The sequence below is a fragment of the Oryctolagus cuniculus genome, chromosome 12, assembly GCF_051225735.1.
Source record: "Oryctolagus cuniculus isolate XC-2025 breed Fujian yellow rabbit chromosome 12, ASM5122573v1, whole genome shotgun sequence".
Lineage (NCBI taxonomy): Eukaryota > Metazoa > Chordata > Mammalia > Lagomorpha > Leporidae > Oryctolagus > Oryctolagus cuniculus.
Window position 1 is genome coordinate 30,930,600 of NC_142878.1, and position 23,102 is coordinate 30,953,701.

General features: G+C 41.4%; 2 protein-coding genes across 15 annotated transcripts in view; one reads left to right on the top strand and one right to left on the bottom strand.

The window, feature by feature from the left end:
- The window catches only part of TOGARAM1 (TOG array regulator of axonemal microtubules 1), a 76,596-nt gene extending 65,034 nt beyond the window's left edge, over window positions 1-11,562 (bottom strand). For 4 of the 10 annotated variants that reach the window (XM_002718163.6, XM_008269543.5, XM_008269544.5 and 1 more), the window contains exon 1: window positions 9,189-11,562. In XM_002718163.6, the coding sequence (XP_002718209.1) occupies window positions 9,189-11,234 (2,046 nt within the window). In that variant the 5' untranslated portion in view covers window positions 11,235-11,562. The remainder of the gene's footprint in view (window positions 1-9,188) is intronic. The other 6 variants (XM_070053705.1, XM_070053702.1, XM_070053704.1 and 3 more) reach the window with 2 other exon arrangements.
- A 105-nt stretch (window positions 11,563-11,667) lies between these two features.
- KLHL28 (kelch like family member 28) overlaps window positions 11,668-23,102 on the top strand; it is a 32,566-nt gene continuing 21,131 nt past the window's right edge. The window contains exons 1-2 of one of the 5 annotated variants that reach the window (XM_070053718.2): window positions 11,668-11,802; window positions 13,005-13,427. The gene's annotated coding sequence lies outside the window, so the exon portion shown is untranslated. Of the gene's footprint in view, window positions 11,882-13,004; window positions 13,428-16,298; window positions 16,460-23,102 lie in introns of all 5 variants that reach the window. The other 4 variants (XM_051822804.3, XM_089309296.1, XM_008269539.5 and 1 more) reach the window with 4 other exon arrangements.

Below are 23,102 nucleotides of genomic sequence, written 5' to 3' on the forward strand. Positions count from 1 at the left end.
TACAATGTCAGCTCCACCACTGGTTTTCATTTAAGACATACAACCTCTAGTTTTTTCTGCTGGTATTATCAATTATACATATGACTGCTACTGAGAAGCAGAAAATATTTAATCACATTGTATTTTAGTATTACTTTAAGTTGTTTTTCCACAAACGTAAAGCTCGATTAAAACAATCAACTACACAAGAGGACTCAACAAACATCTGTCAGTACTTCCTATATGCCTAGTATTGTGCTAATCCTTGAATAATAAGATTAAAAAGTTATCACCTTTGTTCTTAATGAGTTCACAGTAGATTGAGGTAACAGAAAATAGTCAAGAAAAATCAATTCCAATTCAATGTTTTTTTTTTTTTTTTTTTTTTTTTTTTTTTTTTTTTTTTTTGACAGGCAGAGTGGACAGTGAGAGAGAGAGACAGAGAGAAAGGTCTTCCTTTGCCGCTGGTTCACCCTCCAATGGCCGCCGCTGCAGCCGGCGCACCGCGCTGATCCTGGCAGGAGCCAGGAGCCAGGTGCTTTTCCTGGTCTCCCATGGGGTGCAGGGCCCAAGCACCTGGGCCATCCTCCACTGCACTCCCTGGCCATAGCAGAGAGCTGGCCTGGAAGAGGGGCAACCGGGACAGAATCCGGCGCCCCAACCGGGACTAGAACCCGGTGTGCCGGCGCCGCAAGGTGCCAATTCAATGTTAATAATAAGCACCATGATGAGGGAAGCATAGGATGAGATGAGGCAGGTGGTAAAAGACCTAAAATAACCCAAAGGAGGAATAGATGTTACCCAGAAAAGAGGGGCAGTAGATGGATATGTCAAAAGACCAGAAGACTCAACAGGTTAAAAATAGATGGCAAGGTATACGGATATGATCATTTTGGTAGAACTAGTAGGGAGTCAGAGGTGGGGGGAAGGAGCCATTACTGAATGAAAAATCTGCATTATATCTTGAAGGTTGTTGGAGCCAGTGGAGGATTTTTAAGCAAAGGGATAAGTGAGGTGAGACATAAAGAAACCTGACAGGGGCCGGCACTGTGGCACAGCAGGTTAAAGTCCTGGCTTGCGATGAGGCATCCCATATGGGTTCTAGTTCGCATCCCGGCTGCTCCACTTCCGATCCAGCTCTCTGCTGTGGCCTCTGAAGGTAGTGGAGGATGGCCTGAGTTTTTGGGCTTCTGCATCCACATGGGAGACCCAGGGGAAGCTTCTGGCTCCTGGCTTTGGATCAGCTCCTGCTCTGGCCACTGCAGTCATCTGGGAAGTGAATCATCAGATGGAAGACCTCTCTCTTTCTGGCTCTACCTCTCTCTGTAACTCTTTCAAATAAATAAAATAAATCTTAAAAAAAAAAAAAAAAAAAGAAACCTGACAGGTGGGATTATAAAAATCGGATATGTTCTTAAAAAGATAAATAGAGGGGGCAGGCATTTAGCACAGCCGTTAAGATACCTCCATCTCATAAGGAGTGCCTGCCTGACTTCAAGTCCTGGGTCCACCACCATGTTTCAAATTAGATTACTTGGGGTGGATTTTCAGTTATGGCTTCCATCCCCAGCTTTTCAATAATATAGACCCTGGGAGTTACCAGGTGATTGCTCATATACTTCAATCCCTGCCATTCACATGGGAGACCGGAATTGATATTACAGCTTCAGGCTTTGGCTTGGCCCAATCTTGGGTGTTGTGGGCATGGTGGTGGTGGGGAGGGTGGAACCAGCTATCTCTAGAGCTATCCCTTTATCCCTCTCTCTGCCTCTCAGATGCGGCTGGGGAAATAAATTAAAGCAATCAAAGAATTTGGTTTGACTTTGAATTTTATAATCTTAATCTTGGAGAGAAATGCCTTTATTCTCAGGAAAAAACTAAAAAAAAAAAAAAACGGAAATTATTTCATTGTTATTATTAGAACTCAGGAATGGCCATAAAACATGGAACAACAAAAAAACACCGAAAAAGTTCAGTTCAGCTTATAAAGAGCATAGGAGTACTCATGAAATCCAATCAAGTGAAAACCTGAACAAAATGAACAGTAAACAACTCTTTAGGTCCATCAAAGAAGTGAGGTCCAATAGGCAAACTATTACTCCCAAATTGGACACCCAAACAGATGGGTACAGAGAATCACAACTTACCAGAGAAACACTCCTGACATGTGCTGGTGAGGTTCACAGTGGGTACAGGCTTATCAAAAGACTGAGACCTAATTACAGGACTACAGAAGACTCCTCCTCCCACACACCTTAACACTACATTACTAAAGATGTGTTTATCACAGTTCCTTTTACTTAGTCCATTATGTCCACCTTTCAAAAGTTACAAAGCATATTAAAAGGCAAAAGAATACAGTCTGATGTGATTGAAAAGCTTTAGAACCGTAATGATCAGATCATGAATTTTAAAAATAAAACAATTAATATGATAAAGACTATAATGGAAAAAGGAAGATGACATGCAAGAACAGACAAATAATTTAAGCCGAGAGCTAGACATTATGACAGTATCAAAAGAAACCTAGTGATCAAAAACACTGTTTCAGAAATGAAGAATGCCTTTGATACCTTCATTGGTAGACTGGACACCATTAAGGCAAGAATCTCTGAGCTTGAAAATACAATGACAGGAATGTCCAAATATTAAAAGCAAAGAGAAACAAAGACCAAAAACAAAACAAAAGATAACAGAATATGCTAAGACTGTGGGAAAATCACAAAAGGGAGAACACACATGTAATGGGAAGTCCAGAGAGAAAATAGTCAAAGGAAAAGAGTAAAAATATTTAAGTCAATAGTGACTGAAAACATCCCTAAATTAATGTCAGAAATCACACCACAAGTCCTGGAAGCTCAGAGAGTATCAATCAGGATAAATGCCTGAAAAACTGCATGTGATCACCAATTCAAACTACACAAAATCAAAGATAAAGAAGGATCCTTAAGACAGCCAAAGAAACATCTTACTTAGAGAAGAAACACACCTGACTTCTTAGACAATATGCAAATGAGAGGAGGGTGGAGTGAAATTCAACATCCTGAGAAATTATCCCTCAAAAGGCACCAACAGAAACTGAGGGAATTTGTTGCCAGTAAAACTTTCCTTTACACAAAACGTCAGAGAAAAGGAAAATTATATAAGTCAGAAACCTCGATCTATAGAAAGAAAAGTGCATTGGAGAAAGAATAAGTGAAGGTAAAATACTTATTTTTATTATTCTTAATTCATCCAGCAGCTCAAAATAACAGCAACAATGTATTTGATCAGGCAGGCTTATTTGCATGTTGTGGGGAGTGGGATGGGATATGTAAATGTACACTGCAAACTCTAGGTCAGCTACTAAAAACGTAAAAAACAAGTATCATTGATATGCTAAGAAAGAAGAGAAAACATAATCATAAAATTCTCAAGTAAAATCAAGATAAAAAACAAAAACAAAGGGAGCAGACATTGTAGCCCTACAGGTGAAGTTCCTGAATTTCCTGCTTGCAAGGCAGGGATCTCATATTGAAATGCCAGTTTGAATATGGAATGCTCTGCTTCTGATCCAGCTCCCTGCTAATGCATCCAGGAAAGCCAGCAGAAGATGGCCCAACAGGCACTGTGGCACAGCGGGGTAAAGCCCTGGCATGCATCCCATAGGCGTGCTGGTTTGAGTACTGGCTGCTCTGCTGCCTGGGAATGCAGTGGAGGATGGACCAAGTCTTTGGGTCCCTGCACCCACGTGGGAGATCTGCAAGAAGCTCCTGGCTCCTGGCTTCAGATCAGCTCTGCTCCATCTGTTGCAGCCACTTGGGGTGTAAACCAGGGCACATATGGGATGCTGGTTTTTTGCAGGCGTCAGCTTTACCTTTTATATGCCACAGTGCAAGCCTCTATGTCCCTACCTCTCTGTTACTCATTCAAATAAATAAAATGAATCTTAAAAAAAAAAAAAAAAAAATGGTCCCAGTGCTTGGGCCTCCAGCAACCCACCCAGGATGGAATCCTAGGCTCCTGGCTTTGGCCTGGACAAATTGCAGCCATTGTGGCCCTTTGGGGAATGAGTTACACAGAGAGAGGAGAAGCAGAGAAAGAGTGAGCGAGAGAGCGAGAGCGAGCGAGCGAGTGAGAGAGGTCTTCCATCCGCGGATTCAATCTCCAATTGGGCGCAACAGCCGGAGCTGTGCCGATCCGAAGCCAGGAGCCAGGAGCCAGGAGCCAGAAGCCAGGAGCTCCTTCCGGGTCTCCCACATGGGTGCTTCCACTGCTTCCCTGGCCATAGCAGAGAGCTGGACTGGAAGAGGAGAGGCCAGGACTCGAACAGGCATCCATATGGGATACGGGCACTTCAGGCCAGGGTGTTAACCTGCTGTGCCACAGCGCCAGCACCCCAGGTGGAATCTTATTCAAAATACCGAGCTCTGAACAAAGGTTTTTCTCTTATATATGGTTTTAGCCTCTTTGTCTCCCTTATAAGGTTACCTGCTACATTCAATTGGATATTCTAACCTTACATGGAGGCCACAGGATTGATACAATGCTGCACATGCAAACATAGCTACTGAAGATTTTTTTTTACACACATACTGAGCTGTAAGCTGTCTGGCAAGGGTTTAACATCACTGCTCCGTACTAACAAGCAGAACCTAAAATGGTTATATATAAGCAGATAAGGACTACAGTTAAAGCATTCATAGGCAAGCAGATAACAACTACATTTCATTCCCAGGACAGATTCCTCTCTTTTTCTTCTTCTGAACTTGATAAGGCCTCTACCACAGCTTTAATCATGTCAGTGAAAAACAAGTTTAATTAAAAAACAAAGACCTCTGCCACATTCTGCCTTTCGAAACAAACAAACAAACAAAAAAAAAAAAAAAGAAAATGAGCAGCAAATAGAAACCAATAGTTTTTTCGTAAGATAGAGACAGAAGAAATACATCCGAATTCATATTCTATGAAGCCAGCGTTACCCTAATACCAAAACTGACAAAGAGATTATAAGAAAACTTCAGACAAACACCTTCCATCAGGGGTGGGGACTGTCCGACTCATGAGCCATATAAAACCTGCAAAATCACTTGGTCTAGCCCTGCCAGTCCTGCAGGCAGGAATCAAAATTCAATAAATCTGGGGCCTGTGTTATGGCATAGTAGGTAAAGCTGCTGCCTGCAACACCATCATCCCATTTGTGCCCTGGTTCATGCCCAGATGCTCTACTTCTGACCCAGCTCCCTGCTAATGGCCTGAGAAAAGCAGTGGAAGATGGCCCAAGTGCTTGGGCCCCTACTATCCACATGGGAGACCTAAAAGAACCTAAGCTTGAAGCTCCGAGCTTTGTCCTGGCCCAGCCCTGGCCATTACGGCCATCTAGGGAGTGAACCAGCAGATGGAGGATCTCTCACTCACTCTGTATCTCCCTCTGTTACTCTTTCACATAAATAAATAAATCTTTTTTAAATAAATTCAATAAGTCTATAGCAGGCTAATTTTTAAGTTGAGAATTTTGTATGGCCATGAATGATACTATAAATATCCAAATGGCCCTTGGCAGCAAAAAGGTTCCCCACTCCTCACCCATGAACAAAGATGTAAACCTCCTTAATAAAACATTAACAAATGGAATCCAACAATGTATCAAAAGAATAATATACCACAACCCAATGGGATTTATCCCAGGTATGCAAGGCTGGTTCAATATCTGAAAATCAAGTTATATAATCTATCACATTATCAGACAAAAGAAGAAAAAAAAGTCACACGATCCTATCAACAGATACAGAAAAAGCATCTGACAAAACCCATTATCCCTACATTATAGACTCTCACTAACCTAGAAATAGTTCCTCAACTTGATATAGCATATCCATTAAAAAAAAAAAAAACTGCAACTAACATCATATATAATGGTGGGAAATTCTAAGCCTCCCTACTAAGATTAAGAACAAGGCAAGTATCTTGTCTCTCAGCAGGGCTCTTCAATATCATATCAGAAGTTTTAACTAGTACAGTAAAACAAAAAGGAGATAACAAGTATACAGATTAAGAAGGAAAAAATAAATTGGCCATTGTTTGCAGATACCATGATTGTGCAAAAAGCACAAAAGGACTGACAAAAATACTCCTAGAACTAATAAATGATTATAGCAAGGTCATAGGATACAAAACTAATTAATATACAACAGTCTTTCTATATACCAGCAATGAGTGTGGAATTTGAAATAAAAACATATGACCAGGGTCCAGTGCTATGGCGCAGTAGGTTAATGCCCTGGCCTGAAGCGCCGGCATCTTATATGGGTGCTGGTTCAAGACCTGGCTGCTCCACTTCCAATCTAACTCTGCTATGGCCCAGGAAAGCAGTAGAAGATGGCCCAAGTCCTTGGGCCCCTGCACCCACATGGGAGACCTGGAAGAAGCTCCTGGCTCCTGGCTTCGGATCCGCACAGCTCCGGCCATTGTGGCCAATTGGGAAGTGAATCAGCGGATGGAAGACCTCTCTCCCTCTCCCTTCCTCCCTCTCTCTCTCTCTCTCTCTCTGCCTCTTCTCTCTCTGTGTAACTCTGACTTTCAAATAAATAAATAAATCTTAAAAAAAAAAGACCATTTAATTAGCATAAAAAGGATACTTAGGTAAAAATTTAACAAAAATATGTATAAGAGTTGTGTGAGGACAAGTAAAAGATTATAATGAAAAATATCAAAGAACTATTTAAATGGAGAGATACTCCATGTTCATGGATAGAAAGATGCAATATTGTCAAGATGGCAGTTCTTTCACTGATCTATAGATTCAATACAATTCCAACCAAATATCTCAACAAGTTATTTTGATGACAAACTGAATCAAACCCAGGCATTATGAAAGGGAATGTGGGCTTCCCAAGCAACAGCTGAACTGCTAGGCCAAATGACCACCCCGCAAAGACTTCTTAAAACTCAACAATAAGCCGGCGCCGTGGCTCAATAGGCTAATCCTCCACCTTGCGGCGCCGGCACACCGGGTTCTAGTCCCGGTTGGGGCGCCGGATTCTGTCCCGGTTGCCCCTCTTCCAGGCCAGCTCTCTGCTATGGCCAGGGAGTGCAGTGGAGGATGGCCCAGGTGCTTGGGCCCTGCACCCCATGGGAGACCAGGAAAAGCACCTGGCTCCTGGCTCCTGCCAGGATCAGCGCGGTGCGCCGGCTGCAGCGGCGGCCATTGGAGGGTGAACCAACGGCAAAAGGAAGACCTTTCTCTCTCTGTCTCTCTCTCTCTCACTGTCCACTCTGCCTGTCAAAAAAAAAAAAAAAAAAAAAAAAAAAAAAAAAAACTCAACAATAAAGAAAAAATGATGGACAAAAGACCTTACCAGATAACTTACCAAAGAAGACAAATGAATGGCAACGGAGCATATGGAAATGTGTTCCAATATCAGATGTCATTAGGGAATTGCAAATTAAAATAACAATGAGATCCTAATATATACCTATTAGAATGGTCAAAATCCAAAACACTGACAACACCAAATGCAGATTACCGTGTGGAGCAAGGGAAACTCTCCCTCATTTCTGCTGGGAATGCAAAATGCTATAGCCACCTTGGAAGACAGGCTGGCAATTTCTTACAAGACTAAATACAGTGTTACTATATGAGCCTGCAATCACATTTCTTGGGTCCCTGCCACTCACATGGGAGACTGGGACAATAAAATAAACACGGATTCCAGGGACTGAGTTGGAGGTAGGGGAAAGGATGAACATGTAGAGCAGAGAGAATTTTCTCCTTTTTTGAACATAGAGAATTTATAGGAGAGTTAACTATTCGGGATGATTTTACAATGGATACATTTGTCAACTTATATACAACATAAATTAACTCTAATGTAAACTATGGAGTTTGAGTGATAATGATATGTTAATATGGATTCATTGATTATAATAAATGTACCACCGTGGTGCAGGACATAGCAGGTAAATTGTCCACATGTGTGGACAGGGGTATATGGGAACTCTCAAAGTTACTAACCTACAGATTATGTGCTAATTATAAAACTCTATAGTGGACCTAGCTATCACTATCTTAACCAAATGCTTAAAATGAAGCATCACTAATAGGACACTATTTGTTTCATGAGGTGATATTACTGTGAAGTGTGTCTAATTTAATATATACCTAGCTTGTATGCACTATTTTTCTTAAAAAGCTTATTTCTTAAAAAGCTTATAATTGAATCTAATTATAAGGCAACAAAAAGAGAAATTTAAAAGGTGAGACTTTCTATAAAATAACTACTCAATACACTTCCAAAAAGAGAGTCAGTGTCATGAAAAAAGAAAGAATCAAACAGGTGGGGATATTACACTAAGTAAAAGACACATTGACCAAATGAAGTATGACTGAATCCTGGATAAAATCAAGAAACGCATTTTGGGGACAGATGGAAGAAATTTAAATACAGGCTACATATTAGACATTACTGAACTGCTATTGATATTCTAAGGAGTGACAATGATATTATGGTTATAAAAAAGGATGTCATTCTCAGAAGATATGTACCAAGGTATTTAGGAGTGAAGTCAAGAAAACTGCAAATATGGCAAGATGTTGACTAGTTCAGCAAACACAAATACATTAAGATAATAACAAGTGGTAAACATAGATGAAGTATGTGAGTAAATCACTATACTCCTAATTTACCTGTGTATCTGGAATTTTTACAATAAAAACTGGGAAGGTGGATCTCAGTTCAAATGTCACATCTACATTGAAGGCTATTTTGACTTCTTCAGTGGAATTATTTTTTCTATCTTTAGTACCCCCACAGGACTGTTAACTTTTCTATTTTAGCACTAAACAAATTTGTTAACTGCCCTATTGGTTTTTTTCCCCTAAATGAGGTGGAACTGGTCTAATCCCAGAACTTGGATTTTATCTGACACTTAACTAGGTATTCAATGTTTGTAATGTTAATGAAGTTATGGACACACCAAGGTGGCAAGCCAAAATTGAAATCCAGGTATTGTCTGTTTCACATTGTGCCTCAAAATCAATGCAATCCATCTAGGAGGAAAATCTATTAAATCATCTTATGTGACCATAATAGATACCCAATTCAGCATTCAAATTGATTTAAAACAAAACATAACAGCTCTCAAGCAGCCTCTCCCTTAAGTATCACAGCCATATTTTCATTTTAAATTCTTACACAGTTTCAACTAAAAAAATTGGAGAAGAAACATACCTGCTCTATATCCTTGGAACTGGAGGTCTGGTTTTCTCCCATGACTCCAGGCTGCTCATTTTCCCATGGTAACTTATTTTTTCCTTTTCCTGCACTTAATACCCTTCGGGTACAGATAGTTGGACTGTAAGATCCATAAAGCTGCATGCTATCCCTTGTGTTGTCACCACAGTGACAGTGTGCACTCTGAGTTCTGTTACCAGCCAAAAGCCAGTCTGTATCTGCTCCATGTGCCAAATGGCTTGACCTACCCTGGGCAGAAGATGGCATGAGCATTGCATATTCCACAAATCCCTGTTCTGTTAGCCTGGGTAAGGTTTTTCTAGCCAATCTGGCCTGCACAGCATTCATTACTCCATCACCATTATCTTGCAGTTCAACAGTATCCACAGCTTTAAAAAGGATGCTGGTTTTACCTGAGCCCATTGATGATGCCAGCACAGCAAAGGCTTCTAGAGCTGCCTGGCGTACCCTGCGTTTGCTATCTACAAGAGCTGGGGCTAGATCAAAAGACAGCTTGGGTAGGTCAAAATCCTCACTGGGATAAGTCAGGAGGGAGCAGATGCAAATGTTCACCACCTCCTCTCTTACTCTGGAATGCTTATGTTTGAGATGTTCCAGCAGTAAACAAAGCACCTGCTGAGGACCTACTTCCTTCATTAGCTTGAGGAAGATTTTCATGTATTCTTGCTTGATTACCAACTTATTGTCTGCCAGCACTTTGACAGAAGCTGCTATAACTGGTCCCAAGAATTGTTGTACCTGCTCTCCAAGGCGAGTAACTAGTATATGCAGGACCTGAAGTGTGCCATGGACCACTTTGAAGTTAGAATCGTCTAGCAAGTTATACAATAAGCTAATGAAACTAACAAGATTAGAATGAGGGGTAGAACTAGGGTTAAATTTTCCCAGCACCTGCTTTAATTCTTCAACAGCCTGAGTCCGGTTCTTATAGTCTTCCTGATCCAATAATCTTGAATGCAGCTCCTGAGGAATAATCCCAAATTTAAGATTGCTATTGGAAAGAGCCACCGCACAGGGAAGAGGCTCTTCGGGAAAACCAGACGCTTCAAGTTCCAAATAATAAGGAACCTGAGTTCCAAACTGGGTCTCCTGGCGGCGATTGTAGTGTCTCCTCAGAGCAGAGGGCAGGCGAGAGATATAGGACTGAAACCTCTCTTGGCCAAGTCGCTCCCCAATTTGTTGAAGTGCAGAGAAAGCTGTCTCCGATTCTTCTTCTATCTCCTGATCGCCAAGCTTTCGGGCTAGAGAGATGATTACCTCGGTGAGATCCAGGCCAAGCAACAAATCCTCAGGAGTAAGCAAGATCGGGAGCAATAGTGCCGTGGAAGCTCTAAGCCGAGTATCGGTACTTTCCAGTCCTTGCTGTATAAGCATTCTCAGCACCTGGCCAGAACTACGCTTCAGACATATGTGCAGGATCTGCAGCGCATCTTTCCGTAAGGCTGGATTCTCTTCTCGCAAGGAGACAACTAACTGAGGCAGAAGGGCCAGGCTAAAGGCCTCTTCCAGCTGGCCTGCCTCCCCTTGCCCCCGGAGAACGTCCGAGAGAAGTTGCAAGCAGAGCCGCTTCTCATCACTACCCCCTTCCACGAGCACCCGGCCCAGGGCCCTATACAATGCCTCCTTGCGTCTAGGGAAGCCAAGCCGGCCGCCCCGCCGCGGCAGAGCAGCTTGCAAAGCCTGTAAGGCCTCGGAAGGATCCGGGGCGGTGCGCAAGAGTTGAAGGAGCCGAGTCTCCTCTTCATCTCCCGCTGACAAACCACCTCCAGAGCTGGACCAGCTACTCGAGACCGCTTCCGCGGGCATCAAGAGGGTTGAGGCCAGAGGCAATGGTGTAGGGGGGCAGGAACCGTGGTCCCCAGCAGCTCCACGGCAGTAATAGTTTTTCTCTCCTCTCATGGCGCCCCCTATTCGACTATCATCAGTCTCTGAGGTGGAAGGACGACTGCGGCTCTGGAGGCGACCGGCACACGGGGTTGGAAGGGGCGGCAGCAGGAAGAGCGAGGAGGGCGCAGTCGCCATGGAGGGTCGTCAGGTGGCGCTGGCTGGAGGGAACCATTGCCGTCTCCCAGGGGCTCGATGGAGCCCAGCCTTTCAGTTCTTCTTCAAGCTCTAAGCTGCAGAGGATCAGAAGGAACAGCTTTAGCCAGGTGCCAGGCCGCCTCCGACTCCGGGAGGCAGCCTTTGGCAAAATGGCCCCCGCGTGAGCCCCAGACCCCACAGCCGCCACCGGGCGTAACCAGGGGCCCCACGTGACCAAACCGATCGCTTCCATGGTGATGCACCTAGCGCGGCTCCCCTGACCCCGGAAATCAAGTTACCGTGGTGGATGCTGGGTCTTGTAGTCCACGTCAGGTGTTATAGGCCGAAGGCTCCTGGAAGAGGAAGTCAGAACGCTGCGAACGTAGCTAGAGCGCCGAGGAGGACGGGTGGTGACAGAAGGAAGTGACGCTCTCCAAGCTCCGGGCGGAAGCTCCCCGCCCCACCCGTAAGAGTTGGGTTTGACCAGAGCCAAGAGAGGATCTTACCCGGGCTCCACTTGTCCACGGCTCCTCCTCCTGTCGCTGTCAGCGAGATTCCTGGGACTCAGGTATTTTCCTTTTGCTGTCCTCCCGCGGCGCGGGCTTTGGCAGAGTTTTGCCCGAGTGTCGCTGGTGCCAGAATGAGAGGTACGGGAATGAAGGGGAGCTGGCGGGGAAAGAGAGACGACATCTTCTTGTGCAGGGCTGGTGACCGCTGTAAATGCTTTTACTTCTCCACTACCCTGAGTGAGCGCGATGCTTTCATCCTGCCGCCCGCCTAACGGGACCGGCGGTCCGAACCAAGGCCCAGCTCACAGATCGGGTGCTCTTCTCCATTCCTGGTCCTTGGGGCCCTTACTCTCCCCGCCCTCCTCCCCTTGCCCTCTTTTCGTACTTCTCTTCACCTTCTAACGGAGGAGGGCAATGATTTTCTGTCACTTTCCCCTACGCCCGTCACTAAATTCTCTTTAAATGTACATCATCTGGAGCCGGGTCTGTTAGTCTCTGCAGCTAACCGCTCCCCTGTAGACGTTCCTCCGCGGGACTCAGACCTTCCCTCTACCCCGTCTCTGCCACCCGAGGCTCCCTGCAGGATTCTCACGGTCTCAGCAGCCGGTCGAGTCTCCAGGAGACGGAGGTTGCAAAGACGATTTCGGTTGCGGTGCAAGTTCATGGCATCGCGGTCCTAAGAGACTTCTGCTCCGTGGGTTTAGCAACGGTAGACGTTTGTTAAGGCGAACTGAGAATTTAGGCGGCGTTTTCTCAGTGAAACCTAAGCGGACACAGTTGAGTTGCAATGTCTAGTATGAGGCTGAATGATGTGGAGTATGAAATATAGCTGTCATTGTTGTTTTAATGGAATAATACAATTACTGTTGAATCATCCAATGAGGGAGGTCTTAGTTTTTATTTGAATAACTTCAAATGCAAGTATTCCTTCCCTGCTCCGCATGAGATGTCTTTTAAATACTTCTTTAAGTCTTGGAACGGTTGACTCACATGCCAAACCCCTTTATAAATAAAGTTGCTGGCTAGTGCAAGTTCAAAAATCTGAATTTTTCCTTAGAGCACAATTTGAACATCCTGGGTTTCTTTATTCTTGGGGAATAGAGCATTAATGTAAATGAGGCTGTGTAAATGTATATCCTATGTTTTGGTTTAAATTCTAGACAACTTGTTAGTTATTTTGATGTTTAAATGAATGTGTCCAAATTATTTCAGTAGGCCAAAATAAAGTTTATTTTATTTTTTTCTTCACATTTCATTTTAGCGACAGGATAAGGACAGGAAGTGAAAAAGAAAAGATGATTGTAATAGTTGTCAGTGGAAAAGAGTGTCCTCTTTATATTTCCTGCCTAAGAAGATCAAATGTATACTTTCACTTATGTATGTACAGACTTCAGGAAGGCAATTCGAACTAGAGAATGATGCGTAAGTTAGAATGCACACATTGGAATGCCAGTTTGTGTTGGAACAAATTACCGTTTCCAGTGATTGGAATTTTCAGGTTCCAAATCCAGTGCACTCTTCCTGTATCCAAGAACTTGGGAAGCCAGGTTAATAACTAGAGGTTATGTGGTAATCATGAAATCAGAGAAGAGAAACTTGGAAAATCTTGAATGATATTTCATCATCAACTCTATGGTAGAAGCTTAAGAATTACCCCTTCTCTCTATGAAGAATACTTTTTAAGGTACCTAGATTCTTAAATCCAGCCATTATCATATCCTTTCCCTATGAGCAAAGCTAGATGAGTATTGCTTTTGACCCTTCTTTTTCCTCTGGTCTCTGTATCACTGTATGTTATAGAGTGTAATTTATTTTATATCTGTTAGATTTTGTCATCTTGATGAAGACATGAAAAATACATTAGTCTTCATGATTTGATATTTTAAAAAATGCATCTTCGTTGGCATCACAGATTTTACTAATTATCTTTTAGGATTACATGTGGACATAAATCTCATCTATTGTATATTTTGTTTATTTCTATCACAAGAACAAAGTTTTTTTAAAAAAATATTATTCTTGGGGCCAGTGCTGTAGCACAGTAGGTCAACACCCTGGCCTGAAGCGCTGGCATCCCATATGGGTGCCCATTCATGACCTGGCTGCTCCACTTCCAATCCAGCTCTCTGTTATGTCCTAGGAAAGCAGTAGAAGATGGCCCCCCTGCACCCATGAGGGAGACCCAGAAAAAGCTCCTGGCTCCTGGCTTTAGATGGGCGCAGCTCCAGCTGTTGCGGCCTTCTGGGAAGTGAACCAGAGGATGGAAGATCTCTCTCTGTCTGCCTCTCCTCTCTCTGTGTAACTCCGACTTTCAAATAAATAAAAAATAAAAAAAATTATTCTTGAATTCTAAGGATCCCTGTGTACTAACTAGGAAATCTTTTATATTTAATTGTAGATATGTAGAGTACAAATTGTTATTCAAATTCTAGAATAGTGAAACACACTATTTTTTAAAAAGATTTTTTTATTTATTTGAAAGTCAGAGTTACACAGAGAGAGATCAGCACAGCTGATCAGCTGTGAGAGATCAGCACAGCGCCGACGAGCGAGAGTGTTAAAATTACAGGATAAATTTAGATTTTTCCATTATTAATCATTCATCCCTTTTATTATATATTATTTTATAGTATATTTCAGTCTATCCTTTTTGAGTTTTTATCTTGAATCTTTAGCTTTTGTTTGAGTCAAAATCTTATTTATTTATTTATTTATTTTTTGTACTGGCAGAGTTAGACAGTGAGAGAGACAGAGAGAAAGGTCTTCCTTCCATTGGTTCACCCCCCAAATGGCTGCTATGGCCAGAACTATGCTGATCTGAAACCAGGAGCCAGGTGCTTCTCCTGGTCTCCCATGCGGGTGCAGGGCCCAAGCACTTGGGCCATCCTCCACTGCACTCCCGGGCCACAGCAGAGAGCTGGACTGGAAGAGGAGCAACCAGGACAGAATCCGGCGCCCCAACCGGGACTAGAACCCGATGTGCTGGTGCTGCAGGCAGAAGATTAGCCTAGTGAGCCACGGCGCCTGCCAAGTCAAAACTTTAATGACACTATGAATTTAGCTTTATACATGTAGGATTAAGTAGGCTTTCTTTTTTATAGTTTATTTGAGAGACAAAGAAAGAAGGAGCTTCTGTCCACTGGTTCACTACCCAAATGCCTACAACATCTAGAGACCAGGACACCTGTGCTGGACCAGGCCAATTCCGGGAACTGAGAACTTAATCCAGGTTTCCTATGTGGGTGGCAGGGAGCCATCCTCATCCTCTGCTGCCTCTCCTTTCAGCATGTCTATTAGCAGGAAGCTGGAATTAGGAGTGAAGCTGGGACTCTAACCCAGGCACTCTGATATGGGATGCAGGCACACAAACAGCATCTTAACCACTATGCCAAACACCTGCCCCTAAAATAGGTTTCTTTGATTTATATGAGTGATATATTTTAATTTACTTAGCTCTGTGTCCCAAAGCCATTATATATTTATATATATATTTATATATATTATATATTTATGTCTTTAGTCAACCATAATTTGTAGCAAAAATCCAATTTTTATTGCATTTTAATCATTAATCTCTGTACATTATCAGTATTTTAACATCTGTTGTAAATAGTTTATTAGTGGACAGAAATTAGTTATGTGCCTTAGAGCTTTTACTGGATGTGTAGTAATTATTAGGGACTTGTTTTCTTCTGTGTTGTGATACAGTGATTCATGTTATGATAGGTTTCTAATTATACTTTTGTTTCTCCAGATATAATAAGACTCAATCTCAGGAAATGGAAATATACCAACTTGTTCCATTGGTTCACTGATAAAATTATAAACCATCATTATTAGTTCATTTCAACTTTGAAGAGAGTTGAGTTGTAGGAAAGAAATATATGGAAAGAGTACTTAATGCTAAATATTCTCCAAACTTCATAAATCACGCTTCTTACAAAAATATTTGAGTTCTTTTTTTTTAAGCAGTCTTCATTTCTCATTTATTTGTTCTGGTTGTAATCTATATTTACACTAGTGTGATAGCAGTTAATTGCCTCCCAACTGATTTAAGCACCACTGGGTTGGAGCTCAGGTGTCAATTAAATAAATAAATACTAAACTCGCAGTTTGACATTTATTATCTTGGTTTAACCTTTTAAAATTGTAAAGTTATTGTAGACTATGCAAATTTGATTTTATTTTAGTTTCACCTAACATTATATTATGGGTGTTTATGCAACAAGAATATGGTTAAAGGTGACTTGCATTACTATTACCCTATTAAAACTTTTCAAATAGATACTGTTTATTCAATTTTGATTGATTAGCTACATTTAGAGTACTACAAAGTGTTGTTTTTTTTTTTTAAGATTTATATCTATTTGAGAGAGTTACAGAGAGAGGTCGATCCAGAGAGAGAAAGAGGTCTTCCATTCACTGGTTCACTTCCCAAATGACCGCAATGGCCAGAGCTAAGCTGATCCGAAGCCAGGAGTGAGGAGCCACTTCCAGGTCTCCCATGCAGGCGCAGGGGCTCAAGAACTTGAGCCATCTTCTACTTCTTTCCCAGGCAATAGCAGAGAGCTGGATCGGAAGTTGAGCAGCCGAGACTCAAACCGGTGCCCATATGGGATGCCGCACTGCAGGCGGCGGATTTACCTGCTACACCACAGCACCAGCCCCCAAAGTATTTGTTTAATGGGAACAAAATTAAGAATAAAATGAAGGAATGTAAGTTTATTTACATATATATTATTTACTTACTTGTTGAAGAGAAAGATCAATCTTCCAATGATTGATTAATTCCCAAATTATTTTAACAGTGACAGCTGGGCCAAGCTGAAGCCATGAGCCTGGCACTCTCATTTAGCTCTCCCATGTGAGAGGCAAGGATCCAACCACTGTTGGATCCACTGTTACTTTCTCAGGCACATTAGTGGGAAGCTGGATCAGAAGCAGAGCAGCTGGGACTCAAACCAGCACTCTGATTAAAAAACCAGATTACAAGCAGTGGCTTAACACACAGTACTATAATGCTGATCTCTAAATTTATTTTAATCTATGCCTTCATTCTCTTTGTTTCTTCTAGTTATTTGTTGAAGAATTTGGGTTATTCCAAAATGTTTTTTACAGTATGTTTTTGTTAATTCCATCTTTCTGGTTTAGTTTAACATGCTTTCTGGTATAGTTTAACATGCTTTTTCTGTTCTCTGATCCTCTTACTGGTGTGTTATTGCATCACTTTTCATGATGTTAGCAGCATTTCATAATCATTTCCTACTTCTTCTCATTATGGGTACAAAATCATAACACTTAATCATTTCTTCTTTCTTTATTAACTGGAGTACTTTTACAGAGACCCAGTGGTACAGTTAACACAGGAAAGACTTCATAAAATCTTACTGTTTTCCTGTTATTTGCTGTTTAATGAGTTCATTACCATCCTCCAGTGGTGATCAAATTATCAATATGAACTCAAGATTTTAACATCTGAAATGTATGAATCAATTGCAGTTAGTGTTATTGATCATCTGTTTGTCTCATCTTTAAACTACTGAAAGCCTATTTGATTTGGTACTTGAAATTTTTTTCATACAACTCTAGTAGTCATTTAATAGCTTCTTGCTATCTAATATGTAAAGATTCCAAATTTGTCTTGACATCTGCCCCAGCCCTGGAATCAGCCATTTGTTCAAGGAGTTACATTTTCTTTGAGGGAAGTGGTACTTGGAGACCACACCTGGGTGCTAGGAATGCTATTTACTACTGTAATGATCATATTTTTTTTCTAGGCCTTTTCAATAGACAGAGCTAGAGGATAGAATTTATTTTTCTTTAAAATAATATTGCATGTATTTATACAAATACATCTTGTGTATTTTATGCTACATGTAAATTATGTATTAGTATATTTAAATATATGTAAATCCTTTTCACTGCTGCAAAGAAGTGTGATTGTGGCATAGTTTTGCTAAACTTTGGAAACTTTATCTCCAGAGGTACATTCCCATAACAATGAGTGAGAGTAACTGTTTCTCACATGCTTACCAACAGAGTTTACTTGTTAAGAGAGTATCTAACTCTTGTAGTTTTTTAAAAAAGATTTATTTATTTTTTTGAAAGACAGAGTTACAGAGAGAGAAGGAGAGACAGATCTCCATCTGCTGGTTCACTCCCCAAAACGCCCCAGTGGCTAGGGCTGATACAGGCTGGAGCCAGGAGCTTCATTTGGGTCTTCCACCTGGGTGCAGTGGCCCAAGCACTTGGGCCTTCTGCTGTTTTCCCAGGCTCATTAGCAGGGAGCTGGATTAGAAGTAGAGCAGCTGGGATTCGAACTGGCACCCATATGGGATGCTGGCATCACAGGTGGAGGCTTTACCCACTATGCCACAATGTCAGCCTCAACTCATGTTTTAATTTCTTTGTTTTTAAATTTAGTTGAGCAGTTTTTTCATATCATTAGAAACCATTTACATTTTTTTTTTTTTTTGGACAGGCAGAGTTAGACAGTGAGAGAGAGAGAGACAGAGAGAAAGGTCCTCCTTTTCTGTTGGTTCACCTAACGGAATTGGAATTGGAATTGGAATTGTTTTGGTTAGGCATTAAATGTATGATTTCTCAGCCTAGCATTGTGGCTCAGCAGATTAATCTGCCTCCTATAAGGCCGGCATCCCACTTGAGCACCAGTTCAAGTCCCTGCTGCTCCCCTTCCCATCTAGCTCCCTGCTAATTGCCTAAGAAAGAAGCAGAAAAGGGCCCAAGTAAGTACTTGGGCCATTCACATGGGAGACCTGGATGGAGTTCCTGGTTCCTGTCTCTGGCCTGGCCCAGCTCTGGTAGTTTTGGCCATTTGGGGAGTGGACCAGCAGATAGAAGATCTCTCTTTCTCCTTCTTTGTAATTCTGCCTTTCAAATAAATAAATGGTTAAAAAGCATGCAATTTATTTACTTAAACCTTATTCTCATTAGTTCTTCAAATGAATATTATGTCATTCGCATTCAGTATAAAGATAAAAATATATATGAGGGACTGGCGCTGTGGCACAGCAGGTTAACGCCCTGGCCTGAAGCGCCGTTATCCCATATGAGCACCAGTTCGAGACCCGTCTGCTCCACTTCTGATCCAGCTCTCTGCTATGGCCTGGGAAGGCAGTGGAGGATGGCCCAAGTCCTTGGGCCCCTGCATCTGCATGGGAGACCCGGAGGAGGCTCCTGGCTCCTGGCTTCGGATTGGCGCAGCTCCAGCCATTGTGGCCAATTAGGGAGTGAACCAACAGATGGAAGACCTCTCTCTCTCTCTCTGCCTCTCTTCTCTCTGCCTCTCCTCTCTCTGTGTAACTCTGACTTTCAAATAAAATAAATAATATATATATATATATATATTTATGAAGAGGAAATGTTTAGCCTAGTGGTTAATACACTGTTTAAGATGCCTGTGTCCTATGTTGGAGTGCCTGAGTTTAATTCCTGGCTCTGGCTCCTGACTCCTGTTGCCTGCTAATGCAGAGCTTGCGAGGCAGCAGGGATGGCTCTAGTACTTGGATTCCTGCCATTAATGTAATGTGGGATACCTGGATTGTGTTCCTAGTTCCCAGCCTCAGCCATAGCAGGAATTTGGGAAGTGAACTAGTGGTGTGGGAGACAAGGATCTGGGCAGCGGACTGTTTGGCTATTCTTCTTTGAACTAAGTAATGAACCATGTCAATATAAAAGTAGCTTGTGGATCTATTTTATGGAATTAACCAGGCTTTGGCCTTGCCAGGATTGTAACTGTTAACTTGATAGCAAACAGGCTTCTTAAGGAGTCTTTTTTTTTTTTTTTTTTGACAGATAGAGTTAGAGAGACAGAGAGAAAGGTCTTCCTTCCATTGGTTCACCCCCGAAATGGCCGCTACGGCTGGAACTACGCCGATCCAAAGCCAGGAGCCAGATGCTTCCTCCTGATCTCTCATGCAGGTGCAGGGGCCCAAGCACTTGAGCCATCCTCCACTGCCTTCCCGGGCCACAGCAGAGAGCTGGACTGGAAGAGGAGCAACCGGGACTAGAACCCGGCGCCCATATGGGATGCTGGCGCCACAGGTGGAGGATTAACCAAGTGAACCATGGCGCCGGCCCCAAGGAGTCATTTTAAGCTGGCAAAAACCAAGTGTTTTTAAGGATAGTATTGATAGTAGTATATAGCATCTAATAATTATTGAGTGGTTATGTGCTAGCACATAAAGACATTTCCACTACTGCTTTTTTGTATTGTTTTGTCTGTATTTTGCAAATGGGAAAACTCTAAGGTTAAGATGACTTTCTCAAGATCACATAGCTGTTAAATAATACAGACATTATTGTAACCCAGGTAGCCTGATTTCAAAACCCAGTCTCTTAAAATTATAGTGTCTTGCATATCTGGTTGTACGTAATATGTGTGTTTATATGTAAATATGTTTGTGTGTTTGTGTTTACATGTTGTATGTGTACATATATCTGTATGTATATATTTCAAAGGTATATTGTGTCATGCTTCATATGCTATATAAATGGTATTTCCTAGTTTGTAATTAGAAATACAAAAAATAATTTAAAATAAGATCTATTACTGTGTGATCTGTATTTACACTAACAATGAGGCTAGCCATAAACTCCTTAAACTTGACTTGAGAATCAACAGTTCTGCAACACTTGGTATTGCCTGAGATGTTATTAGTACAAAGTTGCTTTCTTATCCTGTAATGAAAGGTAGTGCAACACAGAAATCTGAATGCTGTTTAAGCAGACAACTCAAAGAATTCATTAGTTATAACATAATTATCCAAAGCTTACTGATGGACACTATCCTAGCATTATTATATATATAATATAAAAGATATATATAGATAAACTTATTTAATCCTCAAAACAATCCTTTATTACTATATTGTTATTGTTGACTAACTTTCATCACCTGATTTTGCATATGACAACTCATAGATTTCCCCCTTTTTTTTTATACTCAGTACCCTCAATTCTGTTACCCTTTTAAAGAATGATATCTAAGATCTGTACTCCATATTTGGTCCCACATTTGCAGAGAAAAGCAAAAATGTCTTTAATAATTTAATATTCTGTATATTATAGTTCTATTAGTGCAGCTTAAATCCACATAAGCTTAGTGCATAAAGTAATACTAAAATTAAAATCCCTCAACCCTTTGAACACATCTTACAGAAGCATCTTTTATTTCTTACTCTGTTACTTTTGTAGTTGTTTTGGAATCTACTATAGAATTCTTACATTTATCTCTCAAGTTTTTCTTTTTAGATGTCAGATCTTTTTGGATCCTTATTTTGTAATCTAGTGTTTTACTCTCTGTTGTAGCTTCCTATCATCTACAAAGCTGAGGGATATCCCTTGAGTGCTGTGGTGCTATGGTTTGGATATTAGTTTGGATGTTAAATATCTCCCTGAAGCCCAGTGTTAGAGGATTGGTCACCAGGGTGGTACTCTTGGGTAGCAGTGAAATCTTTAGGAGATGAGACCTAGTTGGAGATTGTTAGGTCACTGAAGGCATGCCCTCAAAAGATAATTACAGCAAGAGGGTGATATAAAAGCCTGAGTTTGATCTCAACCATTTTGTCTGCCTCCTGACTTGCAATGTGATCCTTCTTCTATACAGGGGCTGCTATTGCCATCTGTCACACAGAGCAGATGCCAAATGAATGGGGCTACCCAGTTTTGGACTTGAACCTCCAAAGCTGTTAGCTAAATAAATCCTTTCTCTTTATAAATGTAGTTGGCTCATATATTTCACTGTAGTAATGAAAATCTGACTAATACAGCGTACACATGACTCTTTTCTCTATTACTGTTACTTCTGTAGTTGTTTTGCAATCTACTATAGAATTCCTACAATTTTCCCTCTTAGAAAATCTGGATCCTCATTTTGTTAGCCAGTATTTTACTCTCTTTTGCAGCTTAAAAACTGAAGTGCATACCTGTTCAGATCTTCATTTTTGGATACCTCTTAAAACATACCTTCTGTCCTCATTCCATTAAGTAGTATTCTGTAGGTATTCAAACAGTTGCTAATTTAGCTAGCTGAACTGGAATATATATATATATATATGAAATATGCATATGATATATATATGTTCTCAAGAAAATTGTGAATGACATTATAAGATTTTTTACTAACATCTAGTTAAATATCAAGTGTATTTTCTTTATCTGTAAGACATTATATATGTAGAACAATGAAAATGATTAGTCCATTCCATGTCTTGTTATTAACTTCATCCTATCCTAGTCTTAGAGATCTCTACATCCTCTTCGAAGTAGTCACATCAAATTTTTAATATTTTGTTTTGGAATGTTACCTGAAGTTAACATGAATCTTATTAGATTGTAGAATGTACTGTCTTATATTTGAAAAGTCTCTAGTCAGTGACTCTGGCAATGATTCAAAATATCATTTGCAGGTTTTGTTCAGTATCTTGAAACATTTGTTTAGTCTGAAAGATAGGAGCTAACAAACTAACTAGTTCTTTTTCAAACCCTTCTCTTATTTTCCACATCCTTTCCCCTTTCCTGTTATTCACTCTTCACTGTTCAATATAAATATCATTCTCTTTGCTAAATCATACAAATCAGGGTCAAAGAGAGTGTTTCAAAAAACAGCATGTATAATTAAATTAATTGCATGCAAAAGAATAGTATACATAAATGCTTTTATAGACTTCCTGATAAAGTTAATTTTTACACAGACTTCCTGTGAATTTGATGGTAAAAAGGAAGATGAGAGAAAAGACAAAAATCTGTCAGGTGGTAAGCTATTTGGTAGACAATACTTTTTTTTTAAGATTTATTTATTTATTTGAAAATTTACAGAATGGCAGAGAGAGAGACAGAGAGTCATTGGGCCTCTGCACCCACTTGGGAGACCTGGAAGAAGCTCTTGGTTCCTGGCTTTGAATCAGCACAGCTCCAGCCGTTGCAGCCATCTGGGGAGTGAATTAGTGGATAGAAGGTGGATGGAAGGCCTCTCTCTCTCTCCTCTCTCTCTGTCTCTACTTCCCTTTGTTTTTTTTTTTTTGTTTGTTTTGTTTTGTTTTGTTTTTGTTTTTTGACAGGCAGAGTGGACAGTGAGAGAGAGAGAGACAGAGAGAAAGGTCTTCCTTTTGCCGTTGGTTCAGCCTCCAATGGCTGCCGCGGCTGGCGCGATGCAACCGGCGCATCGTGCTGATCCGAAGCCAGGAGCCAGGGGCTTCTCCTGGTCTCCCATGCGGGTGCAGGGCCCAAGGACTTGGGCCATCCTCCACTGCACTCCCGACCCATAGCAGAGAGCTGGCCTGGAAGGGGTGCAACCGGGACAGAATCCGGCGCCCCGACCGGGACTAGAACCCGGTGT